Here is a 21,844-nt window from a genome sequence, read left to right on the forward strand (position 1 = left end):
TGATTAATACTTCCACTGGATAGAGATTACAGGTTGAAAATAATCTGATTTTTAAAAATTGTGGTACAATAATACATATGACATAAAATTCCTTTTTAACCATTTTTAAGTGTATAGCTCAATGGTATTAAGTACATTGACCTAGTTGTGTAATTGTCACCAGCATCCATCTCCAGATCTCTATTTCTTGCAAAACTGAAATTCTATATCCATTAAATAATTAAAAGTTAATTGAAAATTAATTAAAACAATTAATTCCTCATTCCTCTTACCCCACACCACCTGGCAACCACCATTCTACTTTCTGTGTCTGAATTTGACTACTCTCGGTACCTCATATAAGTGGAATCATACAGTATTTGTCTTTTGTGACTGGCTTATTTCACTTAGCATAGTGTCCTTCTGTTGTGGCCACATTGTAGCATATGTCAGAATTTCCTTCTTACTTAAGGCTGAGTAATATTCCATTGTGTGCACATGCCACATTTTGTTTATCCATTCATCCATAGATGAACACTTGGACTGCTTTAACCTTTGGCTACTGTGGATAATGCTGCTATGAATATGAGTGCATAAATATCTCTTTAAAACTCTGCTTTGTTTTTTTGTGCATAAACCCAAAAGTGGAATTTCTGGGTCTAATTTATTTTTTATTTTTAAAAGGAAACTCCACACTGTTTTCCATAGTGGCTGCCCCATTTTGCATTCCTACAAACAGAACATAAATGTTCTAATTTCTCCACATCCTTAACAACACTTACTGTATTCTGTTTTTTTTCTTTTTTTCATTTTAAATAGTAGTCATCCTAATGCACTTGAGGTGATATCTCATTGTGGTTTTGATTTACATTTTCCTTACGATTAACGATGTTGACCTCAAGTCCCTTGCCCATTTATTTTTTCTTTGCCTATTTTTGATTGGGTTTTTTTGTTTTTGAGGTATGGGAGTTCTTTATATTCTGAATATTAATTTCTTACCAGGTATATGATTTGCAAATATTTTCTCCCATTCTATGAGCTGCCTTTTTACTCTGTTGATAGTATCCTTTGATGCACAGATTAATTTGTTTATTTTTAAAGACTTATTTATTTGAGGGAGAGAGAGAGGGGTCAGGGGCAGAGAGAGAGAGTGAATCTCAAGCAGACTTCCCACTGAGGGCAGAGCCTGAGTTGGGGCTCCATCTCAAGACCCTGAGATCATGACGTGAGCCAAAATCAAGAGTTGAACATTTAACCCACTGAGCCAACCAGGTGCCCTAATGCTCAGAAATTTTTAGTCTTAATGTAGTCTATTTTTTTTTGCCTGTGCTTTTGGAATCATGAAAGAAATCATTTCCAAATCCAGTGTCATGAAGCTTTTGCTCTGTGTTTTTTTTCTAAGAGTTGTATAGTTTTAGCTTTTAGGTTTTAGATTTTATGTTTAGGTTTTCTCAGAACTTTTAATGTATTCCTCTCTGTCCATTGTCCAGTGTTGTTATATAAAAAGTCTGATGTTGTTCTGATTCTTGTTTCTTGATGTGTGGTCTATATTTTTTTTTCTCTCTGGGAGATTCTTTATCCCAGCTATTCTGAAATTTTGCAATAACGTAATTTGCTGAGAGCCTTTTAAAAAATATTTTTGGGGACACTTATGCTCTTATAAGATGGAAATACTTGTCCTTCAGTTCTGGAAAGTCTTGTATTACTTCTTTGATTATTTCTTTCTCTGTGTTCTCACTTGGATGTTAGACCCACTGGATTTGTCCTTTATGTTTTATGTATATTTTAAAATTTTTTCTCTTTTTTGTTTGTGGAAGATGTCCTTGTTTTATGTTCTCTTTCATTGATCTTTTAAAATAGAATATAATTTTTTATTTTTTTATCATAATACCCTGTTCCTGTCTTACTGCCTTGCCCAGGTCCATCTTCTTGGTCCTGACTTGGTGTTCTTGGCTTAATTTCCATTGGGCTTGAAGCACTTACTTTGGAAAAAAAAAAAAAAAGAAAGGAATGTGCCCAAGTTACCTGAATTCCAAATAGAATAGAAATCTGGCCTTTGGAACTGAAGCCGTGGTGTCTGATGTACAGCTGAAATTTCTTTATTTTTTACAGCTGAAATTTCAAAACTGAATTCCTACATTGTCTCCAAACTTGTTCCACCTGCATCCTTCTCTGCCTCAATTTATGGCTTCTCCATCCTTCCTGATGCTTAAGCCAAAAGTTTTGGTCATTTTTTATTTTTCTCTTTCTCTCACACTTGACCTCAAATCCATTAGAAAATCTTGTTGGTACCATCTTCAAAATATGTTTAGAATCTCACCACTGATCACTACTACTCCTGAGGTCCCAGCTAGCATCTGGATTTCTGTAATAGCATTTTCTCCTAACATTTTATTATGGAAATTCTCAATATACAACCAAGTTGAATTTTGTCCACATACTCATATTTCAGCCCTAGGTTCCACCCTTAACATTTTACCACCTTTACTTCCTCTTTATTATCATCCACCCATCCCTCTGTCCATCCATTCTGTAATAACCTTTTAACTTCGTTCCTTGTCCCATGTTTTATTCCCAATACATCAAGCTAGGTGATAATTTTGAAACCTAAGTCAAATCATGTCTCCCTTCTGGTCAAAACTCTGAAAGCGCTACCCATTTCACTACTACTAACTCTGTAGTTGCTATGATCCCAAAAGGGAAGATTGTCTTGGTAACTTACAGATTCCAGTGGAATTGTGAATTCATATTGAGCTTCTGTGCATTTGCATCACTGAGAGTGAAATTGACTTTTGTCTTTGGAGGAAATGAAAGAAACTCTACTGCTATTCAAGAGGGCTGTGATTAAAATCTTTAAACATTTGTTCCTGCCAAGGTAGTTTTCTTATATTTTGGTCTTCATTTCAGCATGTGTGTGGGTGTAGATAGATGTTTGTAAACAAGACTAAGTCTGATCTCCAAAGGGCTTTCCAAAGTAATTCTGTCTAATAGAATATGACTTTTACATGGACTTTTTCTTTTCTTTTCTTTTTTTTTTTTTAAGGAAATAGAAGTTTGTTGAGTACACTGCAAGGGAGTAGCAGGCAGGACAGCAGAGGAGAGATTACTGCTTGGGTATTATTAAAAATCCAGTGAGTAAAGAAAAAGCTAGTGATGTATCTTTCGTTGTATGTACATTGTCACGTGAGGGTGTAAAATGGAAGAAATGCTGATTATATTTGTAACTGATACTGTGAAGCCTTTTATGAGTTTTAAAATTAATTTTATGGTGTCTTTTAAAAAAAAAGTCAATTATGATCAATTTCAGTTTTTATTTCTCCCTGAAGTTTTCTTTTCTTTCCTACATTTGCCTCTAGATTCCTCTTTTTGTTTTGATCCCTCCTTTCATTCTTGGGGGCTTACCTTCAGTGACTGCTAATATTTGGCTGTCTGTTCATACTTAAGAGTGGGGAATGAAGAAGTCAATTAATGGAATTTCACAATAAGGTGATTTGGCAGAGAACTGACCTTTCCATATAGGAACCCCAAATATCAGGATCTGGTAGTCCTCTCTAGGGGCTTTTACTTTCTCCAGGAGAGAATCCTCTGGAATCCCACCTATGGGTAGAGCTGGATATCTAGTGAGTAGGTCTCGCTGCTGATGCTTTTGGAAGAAGAGGGTGGATGAGGGCTAAGAGTCTTACTGTTGCTGTGGAGACTTGCCTAAAATCTTGCTATCAGCCCTTATCACCAACATACTGTTTTGTTTATTTTTGTGTCTTTGTGTCATCCTCAACTCCTGCTATATCTTCTGCCCCATGTTCTACTCCTTTTAGGGATTCTTCAAGGATAGGGATAGGGAAGCTGGAGTTAATAGGAAAGCCAGGAATTTTTGGTAGCAATTTAGGGACAAAATAATGAGGTCACGGGCAGAGGTGATGACTAAAGAAATGAAGAAATACATATGGAAAAGAAGCAACCCAAACCGTTATCAATACTTAAAACTTAAAGACATATCCAGGGCTTTGGGGAGATTGGTGACCTGGTGGTAACAAAGGCAGGAAACTTTTGCTGGAAGAATCATGATCTTTAGAAAATTTCAGTGTGTGATAGAAGGGCAGAATTCCAAGGTTAAAAATGTACCAATGTGGGGATCCCTGGGATCCCTCAGCGGTTTGGAGCCTGCCTTTGGTCCAGGGCGTGATCCTGGAGTCCCAGGATCAGGTCCCGCGTTGGGCTCCCTGTGTGGAGCCTGCTTCTTCCTCTGCCTCTCTCTCTCTCTCTCTCTCTGTCTCTCATGAATAAATAAATAAAATTCTTTAAAAATTGTACCAATGGAAATTAAAAATAATTACTTCCCAAATGCAGGCTTTCTAGGTCTGTGCTAATTTAGCACATCAGCGTTCATAATTTGGGAAGTTTTCATCCTTAAGTTCTTTTACCCTTCATTTTAGTATTGTGACAAGGTTTTAATTTTTACTGATGGTTAAAAAGGGAGAGAATCTTGATAAATTCATTTCATAAATTATAATAAATACCATTTATATACTGTCGTGCATCTACTGTAGTAAGCACTCAATAAATGTTAGGTGTTTTTAAGTTTCATGTGTTTTTTTTTATTGAATTCCACCAGCCACTCTGTAGTATACATACTATCATTCCCATTCTCTAGCAGTGGCCACTGCTGTTCTGAGCATTTGGGACTTGGTCAAGGCCAACACAGGGCTCTTTTACGGAAGTGGCTACATTCACCCAGAACGTTATTATCATGGAGAGGGTGGTTTAGCAGCACAGTTGGTATTGGCTGGTGAATGGCACTGCTTTGTTGTGAGCTAACAAGTGCAGTAGTCTTATATCCAGAGAACTGCTACATATTTTTTTTCCAAAAGTGTAGTGAATGGTTAAAATTGATTGTTCCGGCATTTTGTGGCTGTCCTTAGAAAAATAAAGTGCCTGAAAAGAAATAGTGGAGTAGAGTGGAGCTTAAAAGTTATCTGGTCTGATTTTTCCAAAGACATCCAGATGGCCAAGAGACACATAAAAAGATGCTCAACATCACTCCTCATCAGGGAAATACAAATCAAAACCACAATGAGACATCACCTTTTACCTAGTCAGAATGGCTATAATAAAACAACAATAACAACAACAACAACAAGAAATAACAAATATTGGTGAAGATGTGGAGAAAAAGGAATCCTCATACACTGTTGGTATGAATGTAAACTGGTGCAGCCACTGTGAAAAACAGTCTGGAGGTTCCTTAAAACATTAAAAATAGAAGTACCATTTGATTCAATAATTCCACTACTGGGTATTTACCCAGAGAAGACAAAAACACGAATTCAAAAAAATACATGCACTTCTATGTTTATTGCAGCATTATTTACAATAGCCAAGATATGGAAGCAACCCAAGTGTCCATCAATAGATGAATGGATAAAGATGATGTGGTGTATGTATACAATGGAATGTTATACACTGATTAAAAAAAGATGAAATCTTGCAATGTGAGACAACATGGACGGACCTATAGGATATTATGCTAGGTGAAATAAGTCAGACAGAGAAAGACAAATACTGTATTTCACTAGGTGGAATCTAAATAAACAAACAAAAAGCAGAAACAGACCCATAAATACAGAAAACAAACTGATGGTTGCCTGAGGGGAAAGATGTAGGAGAAGGCACAAAATGATAAAGGGCAATGGAGATACAGGCTTCCGGCTTTGGAAAGAATAAGTCATGGGGATAAAAGGTACAGCAGAGGGAATATAGTCAATAGTGTTATAATAAGTTGTATAGTGAAGGGGCAGCTACACTTGTGGTGAGCACAGCATAATCACTGTGTTGTACATCTGAAGTTAATGTACCCTGGTGTGTCAACTGTACATCAATCAAAAAAGTCACCCAATCTGCGAATTTGTACCAAGAGCTTCTGGTCCAGGGATGATGAAAGGACAGGTGATAACAGAATTAGGAAAAGTTGATAGGAAAAAAGGTGAAGAAACTTACTGCATATGTGCCACCAACTATCTTATGTGAGCTTGTAAGCAGATAAAAGCTAATGACTGTCAGTTGCTAGGAATAGCTCTATAACTCAACCAATAAAGGGACATCCTTCAGAATTGCTAGGTGGATCATAAATAATATGGTGCAGATAAAGACTAGGAAAAAGTGATGGGAAAAAGTGATGACCTTTAAAGCACTAAAGAATTACCTGAGTGTACCCACATTGTCTTGTCTGATCAGCCTCTGAACATGAGACAGATGTCCCTTTCCTCTTGCTGACACTGAGTTTTTCCAGTGTTCAGAAATAAGAGAACTGTTAAGCTACAAAAAAGAATGTTAGGAATCTTTTCTGGAAATTTCTGAAAAAGAAACGTTTTCTAATATTTAATTTATGTCAAGTGTATTTTCCTCATTATGAAGATCTACATGTTCCATAGCACATCGATTAGAGAACTGATCCTGAACTAAGTAATACCTTGTTCTTTATTTTGTCATCATTTGATTAAAATAAAAGCACAAATGTTTCTCTTATTACAGCAGAAATATGCATTCACCATTTGAAATTTTAAAAATGTAAATAAGCAAAAGGAAGGAAATAAAAATCACCCATAATTCTGTTCACGAGAGATAATCTCTATTCAAATTTAATTTTTGAGTTGAAAAAATTCGAATTATAATAATCCAAAGTAAATGCCAAAGTTTCTTTCAAAAATGGAAATTCTTGTGTTTGAGGTTTTAGAGACACCAAAAGGATATTAAGATGTATTGCCTAAGCAAACCGCAGCGACTTCAAAATTGCTATGCCATTTATAAAAGTGTGCCTATTAATTTATATGAATTTTATTTTATTTTTATATTTTAAAAAATATTGTATCCATTTATTCATGAGAGACACACAGAGAGAGAGAGGCAGAGACACAGGCAGAGGGAGAAGCAGGCTCCATGCAGGGAGCCTGACGTGGGACTCGATCCCGGGTCTCCAGGATCAGGCCCTGGGCCAAAGGCAGCGCTAAACCACTGAGCCACCGGGGCTGCCCAATTTATATGAATTTTAAAAGCACAATTCCACACCATTCCACTTGATTTTAGAATCTTTAAATGCCACTATGTTAATTCTTTAATGAGTTCTTGGTTATGGGCCTGCAGATGGTCCGTTATTTTCATTCTCATACCTGGATTTGTCACATAATTGTGTGTAACTTTTATTTGAAAAGGAAAAATCAAGCTATGAGGAACCCCCGGAAGGGCTCTTCCCTGCCAAATCTATTTGCACAGGGAAGCTGGAACATAAATGAGATGATGGCCTTGGGGTTTTTTTTCTGATAGACCCTCGTGACTCCTGTGAGCCTGTGGCCACGCCCTTGTTCCTCTTTCTACCTTCCTTTTTCATAATCTTTCTAGCTTCGTAATTCAGATCCTGAGAAATCTCTCAAAGGTTTTCTTTTCTACTTTGTTCCAGTTTTTCATGGGCCCTGTTTAACAAATAACTTCCACCCTGGAGATATCAAAAGTTTCTCACCAAAAACAGTTGTGTTGGAAATGTCATCATAAATTATCTTTAGTCAGGTCCTTATGACCTCTGTAGCACAGTCTGAGAAATAATTGTACTAAGACAGTATTTGGGTTAATCATCTAACACTTTGAACTGATTCAGTCTTTAAAGTTTAATTTTACTTTTTTTTTTTTTAAAGATTTTATTCATTTATTCATGAGAGATAACAGAGAGAGAGAGGCAGAGACACAGGCAGAGGGAGAAGCAGGCTCCATGCAGGGAGCCTGGCGTGGGACTCGATCCCTGGTCTTCAGGATCACGCCCTGAGCCAAAGGCGGCGCTAAACCGCTGAGCCACTGGGCTGCCCTAATTTTACTTTTGATGGACATATTTTAGAAGCTCTAAGAAATTCTTCAGTAAATAAAAAATTATTATATTTTATTGACTTGATTGCTAATAAGTTTTCCCCATTAAAAACAGAAACCTTAGGGCACCTGGGTGGTTCAGTGGTTGAGCGTCTGTCTGCCTTTGGCTCAGGTGGTGATCCTGGAGTCCCAGATCCAGTCATGCATCAGCTTCCCACGGGGAGCCTGCTTCTCCCTCTGCTATGTCTCTGTTTCTCTCTGTGTGTCTCTTATGAGTAAATAAATAAAATCTTAAAAAAAATAAAAAAACAATAACAAAAAACACCCAGAAACCTCTCGAGCAGATACAGTTAGTTAACCCATGAACAATGTGGGAGTGAGGGGCGCTGACCCTCCTCCCCACCCACACAGTTGCAAATCCACGTATAACTTTTGACTCTCCTCAAACTTAACTACTGATAGCCTACTGTGGAAGCCTTGCTGACAACAAGATAAAGATAACAATCGATTAACACATATTTTGTGTGCATGTATATATATATATAATACATAATATACATATAATATATATATTACTTACTGTATTCTTACTATCAATAAGCTAGAGAAAAGAAAATGTCAAGAAAATCATAAGAGAAAATGTATTTTCACTACTGTAAAATATCTTTGTACAAGTGGACCTGTGCAGTTCGAGCCCATGTTCAAGGGTCAACTATAGTTATTTTAAGGTCTAGACTTCTTTTCACTAATACATTCTTTTTCTTCAACTTTAATATACAATGTAGTGGATTTCACCTACCCTTCTAGAGCAGGAATATTTGATTTTCTGATTATCACTTTGTTCTCTATTGTTCTGTTTTTATTTTAAATTCTTTCTTTTACATTTAATACCTTATATTTGATTAATAGTGCATGGTGATGAGTGATTCTCAGAGACATTCTTATTAAATTCAAGGTATTTGAATAATGCGAATGATATCATTTGGAGTGAAATGCTGTTTTATAGTTAGTGTACTCCTGACAGTCACATCTCTCTCCAGCTTCAGGTGTGGGACATGCCTTCTTCTTTGCTTCCACAGCACTTTCTACATACATTTCTTAGAGGATTTCACTCGGTATTATGTTCATTTGTCATTCTCAGAAGGTTGAATTCCTTGGAGCACTTGGGTGGCTCTGTTGGGCTACCACGTCTTGATTTCAGCCGGGTTCGTGATCTCAGGGTTGTGAGAATAAGCCCCGTGTTGGGCTCTGCCCTAAGCATGGAGCCTGCTGCAGATTCTCTTTCCCTTTGCACATCCCCACTCCTGGCCCTGCTCATGTACGTGTTCTCCCTCTCTCTCTTAAAAAAAAAAAAAAAGGAAAAAAAAATTGAATGCTTTGAGAGCAGGAGCTAGGATGTTTAACTACTTGTTGAATAAATGAATGAAAGAAAGAATAAATAAAACATGGCAATTTTAGCTAGCTCTATGAGGTACCAACATATATTGGTTAGGAGCATAGACTCTGAAGCCAAAGCCACCTGTCTTCAAATCTTAGTTCCATCATTTATTAGCTATATGTCCGTAGACAACTGTATGTGACATTTCGTTTTGGTCTTTCAAATATGAGGATAATTAGAGTACCCAATTCGTATAGTTGTTTTAAAGATTAATTGAGGTTATATATGCAAAGTGCTCAGAACGGTGCCTTTATATAGTAAATGCTATACAAGTGTTTGCTACTATTGCTCTTATACCCCCTTTAAGAAAATAGTCCTGGCATGGAATAGTGGATGCCTTTAGGAAATTCATTCTGGAATTCAGTTTTTCTCCCATCATCATGAAGAAGTACTTTGTCTTCACTTTGGGTTCAGGAGTCCTTGAGTATGGCAAGAGGTAGTAGAGATCCTCAATACATTAAAAGCTGAAAACATTTGTACCTTTATCAAGCATCAAGCTGCACAGGCTCACTTGAACTAACAAACAGCTTTTCATTTTGGTTAGAAGCCTATCAACTCAGTATAGTAACACTGTTAAGGCAGGCAGGCTCTGCTTCATCTTAATTCCAAGGGTAAAACAAATTAATTATTAATTAACAAACATAGTTTATTTTGGTAAAATCTTTAACAACAGCAGTCCGTGGGAGAGATAATAAAGGGGTTTTGGATGATAAACAGAGTGGGGAAAACAGAATTTTGAAAGACTTTTGTTTGGTAACTTCTAAGATTTTATTAACTTGAATTTTTAAAAGTAAGCATCCATACCAGTGTGGGGGCGAGGATGGGAGAAGAGGGCAGGGCAGGGCAGGACAGGGGTTAAGAATTCTCCTCTACTGGTAATAAAGCTCCAGATCCATCCCATCCTGGAGTTCATAGTCCCCCTAAAGGCATGTTGTCTTGAAAAATCATGTGCCACTTCTTCAGGACGATATTTTTCCAACAGGTGCCATTTTGGGGCTGCAATCAAGCTCTTAAGATCTCCCATGATTTCATCAGTGTTTTACTTAATGAGGACCTTCTTCCCTAGCTTGTCATTACAAACAACCTTGATTATCCTGTTTGGAGCTGGAAATGCCTGGAATCCACCAATACCACAACCTTCTTGCTCAAGGACTGATGGATCTTTGAAGTCTGGCTCTAGCATTAAACTGTTGGATGATTTTTATTCTTTGGATAAAATGGTCTGATTGATTGTATCTAGCTGTTGGCCTCAGGTTTATTTATCGTTGTCTCCCTCCCACTACTTTATTATAATGAATTTCCAACATGCAGGAAAGGTAAACACTTTTACAGCGAATACCCAGAACACATTGAACATATAGATTTTACCACTAATGTTTTGCTGTATTTGTTTGATCAGGTGTCTGTACATCATTTTTCTATTCATTCCCTAATACATTTTATATTTTTGGTTAGGTTTATTTCGATAAGAAAGTCATCATCTATGTAGGAAAAGTCGAGTTTTTCAGCCCCCAGGGTACTATTACTGGTGTACACATGCATGAAGTAATAAAAAATTAACTCTTACTGGAAGGATTCTTTAAGAGTCAAAGTGGGGGTAGAGGAAAAAAATGTGTGGAAAAGTGAGTGCTTGGGAAAATAATTCAATATAACAGATAACTTTATCAAAACATCCTTCTTGATATACTTTTTTTTCAGTTTCACTTTGCAAGCTATGCAAGCTCAGTTATTGTTTCCAGTAAATGGCAACATTTATGGAGCAGAAAGGAACTACGTTAAATAAAAAGTTATAAGGAAAATCCTTGCAGATTGAAGTGAAAGATAAAATACATCCAAACAGCTAAGCCGTCACTTTGTGTCAACGTTACTTCCCCCAAGCAAGTTATGGAATCTCATTGGGTGGCTTCCCCCTTCGCCCCTGGTGTAGAATCCACAGTGCTAGCTGGTCGGGAGTCCTGCCAGCAGCTCGAATAGGTCACAGGGCAAAATCTTGATTAGGATTCAAAAAAAGAAGGCGTAGTCACTTTGCCTCATGAACTACAGAAACACTCACTAGAAAACTGCTTCTCTTGGAAGGGCACGTTTCATTTGCTGCTGCCTTCTGGCAGCGCGTGTTTACTAGAAACACAGAGTTGCGGAGTCACTAATGAGCATTTATCCTTTACTTTTAGTTCGCTTCTTTAACTGGGATGGACATGATATAATCTCCGTTGAGTCAAAGGATGGCATCTAGTCCTGTGCCTCCCACCGAGGATGAACAGGTTTCCTTGGGCATCGATGATCGGCATATTTCACTGCAAGGTAATTAAGATGGGGGGGGGGCACCCGTAGTAACTGTGGAAACCTTACCCTCACCTTTCCATCTACTGCATTCTGTCTCTCTTAGATATTTTTCCAGTGGCAGAACCTTTCAGTGTATGTAAATGTCTTTATTGCTACCTCGGCTCTCTAAGAAAGTAAGAAATAATTGGAAGGAATTTGGTATCACGGTTTCTCACTGACTGCATTCTACTTGTAGTGAAAATAGATAACGATAGTTTGCTTGGAATTGTTTGCACTTATTTTACATCTTTTTGCATAGCCTAACTTTTAAATGTACATCCTTATCTTGCCTAAAAAGAAAAGATTAGTGGTATGATCATGAGTGAATAACCTTTTAATCCTGTTAATCATATTATGCATTTATGCAGACTCAGCACTGTCTTTATGTACATATATATTGTTTTAATGCTTCTTGTGGAGCTTGGCAATATTTGTTTTGTACGTTAAAAATTCATTAGTCTTTTCACCATTGTTGATAAAGTAAATCTTGGAGCTGAGTAAAGTTAGCTAGTGTAGAAGAAATAAGGCGATGCTAAGTCTTTGAAAATATTTATGAGACTATGTATTTTAAAATAATCTTTAAAATTATGTACAGGTTTTTTTTACTTATTATTTATTTGTTTGAGAGAGAGAGACAGAGAAAGAGAGTGCGGGGAGGGGAGCAGAGGAAGAAGGATAAACGGACTTCATGCTGAGTACAAAGCCTAATGTGGGGCTCCATCCTAGGACCCCGACATCATGCCCTGTGCTGAAATCAAGAGTCAGACACTAAACAACTGAGTCACTCAGATGCCCCAAGATTATGTATACTTTTATACGATATTCTTAGAATGTTACTTAGAAGCCACAGATTTTGAGTCATTTATTTTTATTTTATTTTGTACTTTATTTTCTATTGAGATATAAAGACATGCAACATCTTAATTCGTTTCAGGTATACAACATAATAATTTGATATTTGTATATACTGTGAAATGATCACCACAGTAAGTCTGGTTAATATCCATTACCATATATAATTATAGATTTTTTTCCTTATGATGAGACCTTTTTATATTTGCGCTCTTAGCAATTTTCAAATATACTATGCAGTATTACTAGCTACAGTTACCATGCTGTACATAACTTGTATTTGAGTCACTCATGACAGAGATCACAAATGACTTCCTTTTCTGATATTTTCTTTTTTTAAAAGACTTTTATTTGACAGAGAGTTACAGCCAGAGAGTACAAGTGGGGTAGGGAGATGGGATGGCAGAGGGAGAAGGAAAAGCAGACTCCCTGCCAGGCAGGGAGCTGGACACCAGGCTTCATCACAAGACCCTGGGATCATGACCCGAGCCAAAGGCAGATACTTAACTGACTGAGACACCTAGGCATCCCTGATATTTTCTTTTTAATTAAAAATATGTTTTGAATGATTAGCTTCTTGACTTTGGGATCAAGAGCTATTCCAATAGGCTATACCTACAAGTATCAGTCTTTTAAAAACAAATATCGGGGATTCCTGGGTGGCGCAGCAGTTTAGCGCCTGCCTTTGGCTCAGGGCGCGACCCTGGAGACCCGGGATCGAATCCTACATCGGGCTCCCGGTGCATGGAGCCTGCTTCTCCCTCTACCTGTGTCTCTGCCTCTCTCTCTCTCTGTGACTATCATAAATAAAAATAAAAATAAAAAAAAAAGGAGAAAAGGAGGATTAAAAAAATAAAAATAAAAACAAATATCATGTAGTTTATATAGACTAAAAACATGTAATGTGTTGAAGTAGTACTTGAGGTAAGAATTTTAAAGCTTTTCAATAAGTAAATTTTTTATAGTGTTATATAGTATCCACAAGTAATTGGAATTAAATTTTCATTTAATCGGGTAGGGAATGAGTAAGATAGGTGATGGGGATTAAGGAGGGTACTTGTAGTGAGGGACTGGGTGATGTATGGAAGTGTTGAGTCACTGTATTATACACCTGAAACTAATATAATACTGTATGTTAACTATACTGGAACTTAAAATTAACTTAAATTACATTGAGAAATTTTTCATTTAACTGAAAGAAAAAACCTTTTGTTCTTGTTTTTCTCTGAAGTTTTGGTTGCATGTGAGTAATAATTCATGTAACCTAAAACATATCAGGAAGATAGTGCATCAATAAATAGTAAGGTAAATCTAATTTCTATTGCTAGCTGTGGCTCTTACTAGTTCTTTGGACAAAAGGCTTTATCTGTTTTGAGTCTTAGGTTCCTGTTATTTGAAATATGGATGGTATGCCTATGTTGCACCTGTGTTTTAAAGATGAACAATAATGCATAATGCATGAAAGGGATCTCACTTAGTACCTGACACAGAACAGAAGTTTAATAAATGCATTTTAACTTCTTTTTACATATTTAAAGTCAAAATCTGTGTCCCAAAAGGTTTCTTATCTAGGAGTACACAGCTTGAGTAGAAACAACTTAGTGTATAGAAAAAAATTATAAACCAGAGTCTGGTTTTTACTGTTTTGTTGTTGTTGTTTTGGCATTCCTATTCAATGGCTTCTCATCATATGTAAGATAGTCTAGACTTCTTGGTGTGGTTCACAGGCTCTTCTAGTCTGGTGCTCCTTTCTCATTGCCCTCATCTCCCACCTCACTCCCATAAGCACTCTGTACTCCAGCTATATGGCTTCCCAAAGGCCCACACTCCCCCTGCCCATGTGCTTTTGTCCAGGCTGTCCCTTAGAGTCTCCTTGCTTCTTCCTCCCACTTGAAGAAATCCAGCTTGCCTATCCCTCATCTATCCTTTATCCATCCCAGAGTCAGCCAGTCTCAGCCTCTTCCTGAGCCCTGCCATCTTTTTGGCTGAGCGTCATACTTCCCTCTCTTCTCCCGTAGTCCTTATTTTGCCACTTACAGTGTTATCATTTTTATATTTCATAATGTTTTCTTCCCCACTGCAGGGCACTCCAAGACCTCTATGTCACGGCTCTAGCTTCCACAGCACTCTTACAAATATGATCTCATTCAGTCCTCACAACCACACTGTAAGGTAGATATTTTTATCTTCAAGGTACAGAGAAGGAAGCTGTGGCTCAGGAAGATGGAATTACTTTCCCAGAGTCACACAGCTAGTGAGCGAGCAACAGAGCTGGGGTTTGACCTGGAGGATGGTTTTCTTTCCACGGCACCATACCTCTTCACATGTCAACACACGTAGATACATTTGAAGAACAATTTGAAAAAGGAATTTCCCTAACACTCTGTTTGGAAAATCTACTTAAATCTTAGCCTTATTCTAGTTAATCGATAGCAAACTTTTATATCCAGAATATGGATGGTCAACTTCAAATAACATGAATGATCTAAGGTTCGCAAGTAGCTCAAGATAATGAACAAGTTACTGAGAAATGAATAGTTTCTTATAGCGTGTTTTGAATTATACAATATGCTTTACAGTAAGAAATAAATATGAGCTCTTTGGCAATGGGAATGTAATAAACATGCACTACCAGTGTGAATGATTTTTCTTTACAATCCATTTAGCGGAATGCGGTGTTGGATGCATTGCTCTATAGGGGGAGAGGTGGAAAACTAATACTGTAATGTAGTCAGATTTACACCAGACAAAGACTGGTCACGTTAGCCGGGTACACTCAAGGATATCAACCAAGAGGTTCCCGTGACTATCGAATGATGGCTTAACTATGAAATGAATAGATCTCTCAAGGTTAAGTTCTATATGATTTTTATTTTATTTATTTATCTGAGAGAGAGAGGGAGAGTGAGAGAGAGAGAGAGAGAGAGAACAGGTGAGGGGCAGAGGGAGGGGAGAGGGAGAAGCAGATTCCCCACTGAGCAGGGAACCCAATGAGGGGCTCAATCCCAGGACCCTGGGATCATGACCTGAGCTGAAGGCAGACACTTAACCTACTGAGCCACCCAGATGTCCCTAAGTTATATATTATTATTAGCAGATTTAGAATTCTTTCAGCCTCAGTTAAAGAAAGGAAAAGAAAGAGAAAGACGGAAAGAAAGAGAAATAGTAAAGGAAGGAAGAGAGGGAGGGAAGGAAGGGGAACTTATATGTATTTCTAAAGGTAACATTGGTTTTGTAGCAGGATTATTAGCTATTTGAACAAAAAATTGCTAGATGATATTATGAACCTTAGCTACTCCTAAGCAGCAAGTTGTTTGCAATAGTCTTAAAAGTATTTGGCTTTGCACACTGTGTTACAGACTTGTATTTCACAAAATTCACATGTGCTTAATAATCCTTGGAGTAATATGAGAAAAGAGATTTTATGTGATATGAGAGGAGCAGGTTCACTGCTCATAAGGAAGTTTTTCTTTTCTAATTTCAGAACTTTTTTAGAGACAGAGAACTATTTAACTTATAATACCTACTTTATTTTAGCCGAACATATCTGAGACAATTATGCCATACCCTAACTTAGAATAATATGCTCAAGAAAAAATTAAGATGTCTGCATTGAAATGTAGTGACTCATCGTTGATATGCTATGAAAACAGATTTCCATGTGTGTAGGGCCTACAATAAATCAGGCCAAGGAAATCGGGCAGTGCTTTGCTGAGATTCAGGGAGCAGGACAACAAACAAGCAACTTCATGTTTCTTTTTGTTCATCTTTTGTGTGATCTTTGAGAAAATGCCCTTATGAAGGGATTTTTGAAGGTCCATATTGTAGGGAGATATTTTATGTTCTCAGTCTATTAAGGAGCATAACATTGAAATGATTGGATTCTTGGGAAGAACAAAGAAATGGCATTTGTGAATTTGAGCAGATTAATGTAAAAATGGAACTTCTCTTTCTTTAGCACATTTTGTACTACTAGAGATGGCCCACATTTTAAATGAAATGATATATGAAAGATCAGGCTATGAAAATAATAGATCTCTTTAAAAATTTGCTTTATCAAAGTGTCCATTATAGAATTTCTGTAAATATTTCCATTGGATTTGTTATCTGGCAAAATAACAGGTGCTTCCTTTCTTTTTATCCTAAGAAAATAGTAAACACATATTTTGTATGAAACACCTGTGTTGAGCTCTCCAGATGGGAAAGGGAACAGTTCTTTGGAGTACTGGCTAAATATGATTGTGGAAGCAGTAAGAGGTAAAGTTGGATGAATATCACAGGATTTTTAAGTTGGAAGGGACTTTCTTTGCCATTTAATTTAATTTGAGACTAAAGTAGTATTTCTGAAATTAAGATCCCTAAGGGAGCTGAATTCAAGGCTCAGGATTTTGCCTTGAGGCAGGGAGTAGCTGTCAGGTCTTGAGAGTGAGAGTATTTGGTTGGAGGTCAAAGTTGTACTTTAGGAGATCAGTCTAGCTTTGGGATGTAGGAAGACTTGAAGGGAACCAGAGAGTGGAGTTAGAGAAACCAGTTGGAAAGGTTTGCAAACATCTGGGTGTTGGGTAGTGTTTGCCTACATTAGAAGTAAGCAGTGACTATGAAAGTACAGAACAGATGTGAAAACCATCAGGGTGGAAGACTCAGCAGGATTCTGACACTACTGAATATGGATACTAATAGAGAGGCTCCAAGGTCTAGAGCTGCTTGGAGTCATAGCAAGCAGCAGCAGTTATAATGTCCACATTATTAACTCTCTTTCTATTTACTGTGTTTTCACTAAGTATTTTACAGCATCAAATAAGAAGGCCATGGGATATTATTTTATATTGATGTGCTTATTGTAAATTGTTGTAGATAAACTATACTGCTCACAAAGAAACTCTTTCTTGAGAACTTCACATCATGGAAGGATTAAAAGCACAACACAGGTAGAGGACCCATTTAAAAGTCATATTACTAATGACTGAAATTGCCAGATGAGGCTGCCTCACTCTGTGATATTTTAAACAGCAGCTTTGGCATTCTTAAACTGTCTTGGACACTATATATTTCAGATTTCAGGCATTTTGTTAGAATTACACATTCTAGAATAATAAAATAATAGAATAATTTGTTAGCCATAAAAGGGTATGATAAACTTTTGTAACAAGAGCAAATTGCTTTCAACAATGAGGTAGGCCAATGCTTTAGAAAAATAGCATTTGAATACAGAATGTTATCATTAATGAAACAAAGAAGTAGGAAGGAGTGTGTGTTCTCTTACCTTTGACACTGCACGAGGAGTTAACTTCCATGCAGTCCTGCCAAAATGGTTAACCGTCTGCATGAATCTGTATAAAACTGTGTTCGGCCCAGTTACTGTGTCCCTTCAAACAATGCTCATATGTTTTATTTAGTGTTGTCTTCCAGATGATATATTTTAAAATATTAAAAAACCCTTTATGCCTTCTGGATGGACATTACTCAGTAGCGCTTGATAGTGAAACCTGGGTCCCTGTAGTTAAGTTATTGCTCCATTGAAATCTATTTATTATTTATCCAGTATCCATCTAAGGGAGGCTTTTGATTTATGTCATATTTTATTTATTTATTTATTTATTTATTTATTTATTTATTTATTTATATTTTATTTATTTATTCACGAGAGACACACAGAGGCAGAGACAAGGGAGAATGTGAAGCAGGCTCCCTGCGAGGAGCCCGATGCGGGACTCGATCCCAGGACCCTAGGATCACAACCTAGTTAAAGGCAGACATGCAACCACTGAGCCACCCAGGCACCCAATGTGATGTTTTTAGACATGGTTCATGTTTGGTGGGCTAGATGATAAGCACAATAATGTGATGTAATGTTGAATTTTACTCAGTTGCTCAGTAAATACTGAGTCCCGACCATGTGCTGTGGGCTTGTTGTTAAGGGGACAGAGATGTGAATAGATTGTGTACCTTCAAGAAGCATGTGGTCCAGTGATACTTCTGCTTGTTGCTATCAGGTGAAAGAGCATGAGCTGGCACATGGATTTAATCATTCTTATGTAACAACGTGAAATCCTTGACTATACGGGGCTTACCCCTAATTTTGGATCCAACATAAAACCCAACCAAAATTTGACTCAATATGCTGTCTGGAGTATCTTTTCACACTTCAACTGTAGGGAGGTGAAGAATGAAAGTGGATTCTGTATAATTTTTTTTGAGAGGTGAATTATCTGTCCCTCTCATTGTAAAAATCAAGCCTTTTGGTAAGAACTTGCCTGGGATGAGTTGTCTTCTTGCTGAACCTCTTGTAATTGTGTGTATGTGTGTGTGTGTGTGTGTTTTTAATCTTTGAGTTTCCTCTCATCCTTGGGCATTGCTTGCTTTAATAAGCCTTCTGAGTTCCGCCAAGTAAGTATTAGGAGCCTTCCGTAGGATGCTCCTGCATCTTTACTGCCAGTGATGTTTCTGACATATTTCAGGATTTCAGTAAACAACTGTGTAGTGAATAAATGAGTGGTCTTTTCCAATATATATATAAAATAATAAAGTACCCTGAATTAGAAGAATTGTTCAGTGTTCAATGAGAAAGGATGGGAACATGGGTCTTTTCAGACATGAGGCAGTGTGGGTGTCGTTTATGGGTCTGCAGGCTCAGTAGTGTTTTAGTATTGTGTTTCTAAGAGAAATTCTGTTTGCTTTATGAAGGCAAATGAATGAAACCATGTAAAGTCCGAGAAAGAGGAATGGGATTAATAAAGACTTCTGAGTGGAATTTCTACCTTTTTACAACCAGGTCCCCAATGCGGAATTTTGATGGACATGATGAATGAAGAGTAAGGAAGGGATATGCACTCTCAGGCTGTATTTTTGCTTCCCTAACCAGTTCAGACTGCTCAGTTATTAAGAATAAAAGCAAATCATCTCTGGAGTCTTTTTTAGGGATTAGGTGATTGTTATACCCAGGGAAAATAATCAAATTATGGTTCTTCACTGACACTCAGTGCTGCACTGTCCCAACACGAAAGCTTCCAGAAAGTTCCTGATTTCATAGTAGCTGATGATATCTTTTGCTGTGTTTTCTTGGAAGGTTATTTGCCTTGATAATGTAAAGCTTTAAAATCTTAAAATATTCCAATTAACTGAAGAATAAAATAGCTCTGCAAGCAGTAGTATTTGTGCTGTATAGTCTCTTTGAGAGAGGAAAAATGATTTTTTTTGGGGGGGGGCGGTTGTATATATACAGTTTTGGCTTCTGGGAACTTTGGTTTTGTTTTCACCAGGAGTTTGGGGATAAGCTTACTTTATTCTGGGTCAGTTACATTTTGAAAACCAGGGCAAGATAAATCCAGGGTCATTTAGAGTCCTGTTAAAGTAGGTTAACAAAGATCTCATTCATTCCTTATAGAAATCAGAATCCTTTTTAATTAGCCCCATGGGAGATACAAGATTTTTCTGAGCTTTTGTGTTTGCGTGCATTTCGGGAGGGAGTGTAATTATTCAGAGCTTGAGGTAGTATATTAGGAAAAATAAAACTCGAAATAATTTCTCCTTGAAAATAGGAAAGTAAGACGTCAATATAAGAGATTAATCTATAACCATTTGGCGGGGTTAGTGGGTGATTTTACACTCTAAAAATTAGAGGTTATTCTAAGTGTGCCTCTTCAAGAGATTACTTCCCTCTTCTAATTTCAGCGTTGGTGACTACAGTTTCTCTGATGGCTGTGTTTTTCCAAAACATACAGGGAAATTTTGGTAAAAGGTAACTGCATTTGTTATTCTCAATATTCATGAGAACTGAAGGTTACTACCACCAGGTATTTTTAGAATCATTTAAAAATAGTACATAAAAGGATAGGAATGAAGATTTATCAGAGAAATGAAGTGTTCAAAACTCTAAATATGTGTATTTTTGGAGGAGAGATGTGAGATTCGGGGTGGATAATCTCTCCTAGTCATTGACAGCCTGTGTGGTGATGCATGTTGAATGAGCATAGAAAGGAAAGGGCAGAAGAATGGCTGCGGATGCTTGCTCTCTGCCTCCGGGGTGGAGCAGTGCTCACTGGTCATGCTTTGGTCTTTTCCATCTTTACTGCACAGGGTCTACCAATTGCATCCACAACTAAATGTTATGAGATGAAAGGCACCTGGCTCAAATCAGAACACAAACAGCCTTTATCAAATTTGAATAACATTTAAGATCTTTCCTAAACAAGCTTGGTGACTTCATGGAGCCTGGGGTGGCTGGAATGTGATGGGCATGAGATGGTATTGGAGAGCAAAGCAAGGCAGAGCTGGATGAGGCAGGGATTTATCAGCTCCAAGGTAAGATGTGTGAATGGGAAACCATTGGATGGTTTTAGTTAGGGGAGTAACATGATCTGATTTACATTTTCCAAAATATCACTCTGGCTGCTGTGTGGCGAGGGGCTTATTTGAGAGGTGGGAGAGGAAGCAGGAAAGCCAGTTGGGATGCTTTTGTTGTAGTCCAGATAAAATATCAGAGTAGTCTGGATAGTAGTAGGGTGATAGGAATAAGCTAAAGAATCATGGATTTTTTTTTAAAGGATACTTGTGAATGTTGGGATGTATGGAGTAAGTAGTAAGAGAGATCAAGGATAACTCCTAAATTTTTGCTTTGAGCAATTGAGTAGTTGGTTATGTAATTTATTGTGATGAGGAAACCTGATAGACAAGTTATGAGGAGATTAAGAGTTTATCTTTGCTCTGATGGTTATGAGATGCTTATTTGATACCCAAATGGACATGTCCAGAAGGCAGTTAGATGTAAGGATCCAGAGTTCTCAGGAGAGATATAGATTTGGGAGCCATCAGTATGTGACTGGTATATTTACAATTAAAACCATGGCCTGGAAGAGATCACCTGTGGAATGCATAGCTAGAGCAGAACTTTTGGATCTTTCAGTGTTTAGAGAAAGCAAGGGACACTGAGAAGAAGTAGCCAAGGCCAGAGAAGGAGAACCAGGTGAGTGTGATGGCATGGAAGCCCCTAGATGGAGATATTTCAAGGAGGGACGGGCATCTGGGTGGCTCATTTGGTTACCTTCAGCTGAGGTCATGATCCCAGGGTCCTGAGATTGAGCCCTGTGTTGGGCTCCTTGCTCATCAGGGAGTCTGCTTCTCCCTCTACCTTTGCCCCTCTTCCCTACTCTTGCTCACTCGATCTCTCTCTCGGAAAAATAAAAAATAAAAAAAAATTTTTTTAAAGATTTTATTTTTTATTTATTCAGAGAGAGAGAGAGAAAGAGAGAGAGAGAGAGAGAGAGAGAGATTGAGAGGCAGAATCACAGGCAGAGGGAGGAGCAGGCTCCATGCAGGGAGCCCGATGTGGGACTCGATCCCGGGTCTCCAGGATCACACCCCGGGCTGCAGGCGGCGCTAAACCACTGCGCCACTGGGGCTGCCCAA

At 37.7% G+C, this 21,844-nt stretch overlaps 1 protein-coding gene and 1 pseudogene across 5 annotated transcripts in view; one reads left to right on the top strand and one right to left on the bottom strand.

Annotated features, from left to right (window-relative positions):
* Positions 1–21,844, top strand: part of SYNE2 (spectrin repeat containing nuclear envelope protein 2) — a 320,078-nt gene that overhangs the window by 39,940 nt on the left and 258,294 nt on the right. For 4 of the 5 annotated variants that reach the window (XM_072838882.1, XM_072838883.1, XM_072838884.1 and 1 more), the window contains exon 1: positions 11,308–11,566. In XM_072838882.1, the coding sequence (XP_072694983.1) occupies positions 11,488–11,566 (79 nt within the window). In that variant the 5' untranslated portion in view covers positions 11,308–11,487. Of the gene's footprint in view, positions 1–11,307; positions 11,567–21,844 lie in introns of those variants that run through there. The other variant, XM_072838881.1, reaches the window with a different exon arrangement.
* On the bottom strand, positions 10,135–10,448 carry LOC140639491 (ubiquitin-like protein 5 pseudogene; annotated as a pseudogene).

This window comes from Canis lupus, chromosome 9 (assembly GCF_048164855.1).
Source record: "Canis lupus baileyi chromosome 9, mCanLup2.hap1, whole genome shotgun sequence".
In the NCBI taxonomy this organism is placed as follows: domain Eukaryota; kingdom Metazoa; phylum Chordata; class Mammalia; order Carnivora; family Canidae; genus Canis; species Canis lupus.